This window comes from Galeopterus variegatus, unplaced genomic scaffold, assembly GCF_000696425.1.
Source record: "Galeopterus variegatus unplaced genomic scaffold, G_variegatus-3.0.2 Scaffold1272, whole genome shotgun sequence".
Classification (NCBI taxonomy): Eukaryota; Metazoa; Chordata; class Mammalia; order Dermoptera; family Cynocephalidae; genus Galeopterus; species Galeopterus variegatus.
In genome coordinates, this window is record NW_007727383.1 from 145,758 (window position 1) to 150,387 (window position 4,630).

The 4,630-nt window shown below is 37.1% G+C and overlaps 1 protein-coding gene across 1 annotated transcript in view; it reads right to left on the minus strand.

The window, feature by feature from the left end:
- Positions 1-318: 318 nt before the first annotated feature.
- The window catches only part of LOC103593073 (zinc finger protein 347-like), a 15,307-nt gene continuing 10,995 nt past the window's right edge, over positions 319-4,630 (minus strand). The window contains 1 exon segment of the mRNA XM_008575998.1: positions 319-3,501. Within this exon segment, the coding sequence (XP_008574220.1) occupies positions 1,562-3,501 (1,940 nt within the window). The 3' untranslated portion in view covers positions 319-1,561.

The following is a 4,630-nucleotide window of genomic DNA, read 5'->3' on the forward strand; positions in this document are numbered from 1 at the left end:
CATGCACACACACACACGCATGCACACACGCACACACACGCACGCACGCACGCGCACGCACGCACGGTGCACGCGCACGCACACACACACGCACGCACACACACACGCACGCACACACACACACACGCACGCACACACACGCATGCACACACACACACGCACGCACGCACGCACGCGCACGCACGCACGCACACACACACACACACACACACACTTCTAGATCCTTCAACCTTAAGAGCCTAATGCATCTTTCTTGTCTCTTATTATGTATCCCATTAAAGTGGGATAAAGCTATTTTGGTAGAAAGAATGTGACTGATTCATATTTAAGTAAAATTAAATTTTATTAGTTGAAACACTAGATTTATAATACACACTGAATAAAACGGTAGCAAAATGTAATGCAATAACTCAGTTGGCTAGAGCATGGTATAACACCAAGGTCAAGGGTTCAGATCCCTGTCTGACCACACTAAGGAAAAAAATTAAAAAGAAGTCAAAATACCCACCCCGCCAAATGCCAACAGTTAAATGTGAATCCTACTCAGGAACATGGTAGTCTGGTTCTTTTGATTATCCTCTACCCCCAATAACTGTTCTTTTCAATTTCAAAAAGAATAATTTTTCATCAATCTTTACCATATAAAGGCTATTGCCATTCAATAAACACGGCCAACATTTCCCCTGCATTATTTTGACCACATTATCAAAATAATAATATATTCTTTTCCTCCCATAAAAGTCACAGTTGCCAAAGGTCTTGGCCTACTGTACTTCATGGTGCGTTAGTACAGCATTTCTTTCTTATAATCCACAGTGTCCATCTGTTAAAAGAAGTGCACTCAGAACACAATAAACATGATGACTGACATCACAGTTTTACATTATTCTCCGCCCCTTCCACAAGCTCTCTAATTCAAATGATATTTAATTTTAAAAGATAGTCCTCCTTTTTAGGTCCTTTCATTCTATTGATTCCTATTGATTATTTCACAGAGAACACCAAACGAAGCCTGTAAGGAAGGCATAATATTAGCAGTTTTCCAAGTTCAAGTTGAAAGTCAGAATAGGAAAGTAGCCCTTTAAAGAAACCTCAAATAACTGAATATTTTATAATCTGAAGATAATTGGCCATTTCCAAATATCCTTGCATGTTTGATATACATCATCATGAGTTTTAATATTATTTTGATTTATAGTTAGTCTGCAGTACGTTTTATCAAAGGTTAATCTTGGAGAACAAGAGACTGAATTATTCCTCATATGAATACTCATCTACATATTATGGTCCTTCAGTAGTAACCTCAACATGCACATTACACTTGTGTGGTTTCATGAAAGATATATATTTTGATGTTTACTGAGTTGTGAGGCCTGAATAAAGTCTCTGCCATGTATATTACATTTATATTTCTCTTTAGTATGGGATCTCTGATGTGAATTAATGCTTGAATTCATGAGGGGTTTACCATAGTCACTGCAATTGTACAGATTCTCCAAGAATAAATTCTCTGATGTTGTGCAAGGAGTAAATTTTGACTGAAGAGCTTGTCACATTCATGTCAAAGGTTACTGTCCATTACAAATTTTGTAATGACTTCTGAGGCTAAAGTTTGACTGAATACCTTGCTACACTAACTACATTTATAAGGTTTTGCTCCAGTATGGACTGCCTGATGGGTAATAAGCCTTGCATGCACACTAAAAGCTTTGCCACACTCATTACACTTGAAAGGTTTCTCTCCAGTATGAATTCTTCGATGATTTGCAAGATGTGAATTTTGAGTGAAGACCTTGCCACATTCATTACATTTATAAGGCTTTTTCCCAGTATGGATTAACTGATGTGTAGATAGGCTTGAAAGCACACTAAAGGCTTTGCCACACTCATTACATTTATAAGGTTTCTCACCAGTATGAATTCTACGATGATTTGCAAGATGTGAATTTAGAGAGAAGACCTTTCCACATTCATTGCATTTGTAAGGTTTTTCTCCTGTATGGATTATCTGATGAGCAGTTAGTGTTGAACGAATACTAAAGGCCTTGCCACACTCATTACACTTGTAAGGTTTCTCTCCAGTGTGAATTCTCCGATGACTCGCAAGGTTTGAGGGATGACTGAAGACCTTTCCACATTCATTACATTTGTAAGGTTTTTCTCCTGTATGGATTATCCGATGGGTAGTTAGTGTTGAACGAAGACTAAAGGCTTTGCCACACTCATTGCACTTGTAAGGTTTCTCTCCAGTATGAATTCTCCGATGACTTGCAAGATGTGAATTTTGACTGAAGACTTTGCCACATTCATTGCACTTGTAAGGTTTCTCTCCAGTATGAACTCTCTGATGACTTGCAAGGTATGATTTTTTAGTGAAGACCTTGCCACACTCATTACATTTGTAAGGTTTTTCTCCAGTATGAATTACCTGATGGGTAGTTAGTGTTGAACGAAGACTAAAGGCTTTGCCACACTCATTACACTTGTAAGGTTTCTCTCCACTGTGAATTCTCCGATGCCTTGCAAGGTGTGAATTTTGATTGAAGACTTTGCCACATTCATTACACTTGTAAGGTTTCTCTCCAGTGTGAATTCTCCGATGACTTGCAAGGCTTGAAGGGTGACTGAAGACCTTGCCACACTCATTACATTTGTAAGGTTTTTCTCCAGTATGAATTACCTGATGAGTAGTTAGGTTTGAACGAATACTAAAGGCTTTGCCACACTCATAACACTTGTAAGGTTTCTCTCCAGTATGAATTCTCCGATGAGTTGTAAGGTGTGAATTCTGAGTGAAGACTTTGCCACATTCATTGCATTTGTAAGGTTTTTCTCCAGTATGGATTACCTTATGGGCAGTTAAGTTTGAATGCACACTAAAAACTTTGCCACACTCATCACACCTGTAAGGTTTCTTTCCGGAATGAATTCTTTGATGACTTGCAAGTCTTGAAGGTTGACCAAAGACCTTGCCACATTCATTGCATTTATAAAATTTGCCACAACTGTTTGCTTTTTGTCTTTGTGTGAGTAATAAAGAATAGATAAAATTATTTCCATATTTTTTAGAAATGTGAGTTTTCACATTAGAAGAAATTTGCTGAAGTGGTGAAAGTGAGGAATTATTGTTGGCAGACTTCTCAACTTCATTACATTCATAAATTTCCCCTTCAGACTCAAACAGCTGCAGTTTTGGGAGCTGTGCCTGAAAGCTAAATCCAAGCCAACTTTTATTAAGCCTGTTTTCTGCATCTATTCTATCATGTCGAACTCTTGTACCAGTGAATTTTTCATTCTGGATCACAGGCATTCCTTTATAACTTCTTTCATCATCTCTCCACTCACACAAAAAGTCATGTATATTTTTCTGTTCTTCCCTGAAGCAAAAATCTTCAATGTCACAGCTTTCATATCTTTCCACCATCACTGTGTGAAATACTTCTCCTCTATTTCTGTTCCCTTTTGGTGGTAATTCCTTGGTTACACATTTAGAAGAAATATCTACAGGACATAAAAACCATAGGTTTCCTGTTAATTACAGTATGTTAGCAAATATTTTGCAATGAAAAACATGACATTACACCAAAATGTTATTTGACAAAACAGTATAAAAAGACTTGAGGTCAAAGCTAATGCTACTGTACAATATGTTTAAGTACATATATAGTTGTTAGTATGGATGAATGAAAATTATTGTGCACTATCCAAAATTAATCAATTTGACTGCATAAATATCACCAAGAGAACATAAGTCACCTTATGGAGAAAATAAGTAAATGATCCACAATAAGGAATGACTTGTACTGAAAGGCATTGTGTATGGCAGCAAAGTGCAGACACATTTCCTGGTAACGGTGTGGAGACCCACGGAGGAAGTCATCAGCAACATAAGCAGCAAATAGAGCCAGAGAACAACTGGACAGCACCAGGAGATGGGTTCACAAGGAGCAGGTGAACGTTAAAGGAAATTAAGATGCACAGAAAGACAGGAAAAAAGTCCTCATGTATTAACTCTAGAATAAAATTTCCAGAATTTCAGACATTATACAATAAATGTAGGTATTATCAAAAACATTGCAGAAAGAGTGCACGAAATGCAAGAAATAAACTAAATTTCTTATAAAACACAATGAGATAAATTAATTTAGTATACCAAGATGGACATGAAGAAAGTAAACAGGGAGATTAATTATGAGAATATAGCATATCTTCCAAGACATAAAAACTCAGTGAAATTTAAACAAAACCCAGTAACTTAAGTTTACAAAACTGAAAACATACTATAGAAAAAAAAATGGGTCTTACAAAACAAATGAAGGCAAGCCAATTCAATGATATTTCTAGGATACAGATAGTATTTTTTTTTTTTTTGTCCTTTTTGAGACCGGCCGCACCGTGCTCAGCCAGTGAGCGCTGTGAGCGCACAGGTCATCCCTATATAGGATCCGAACCCGCGGCGGGAGTGCTGCTGTGCTCCCAGCACCGCACTCTCCCGAGTGCGCCATGGGCTCAGCCCCAGATAGTATTTTAATAAAACAAAAAAGTATATCTTCAAGATACCAAAATTCCCATATTAGACTGTAATAAATGTAATTGAAGAATGTATATATATATATATATATATATATAT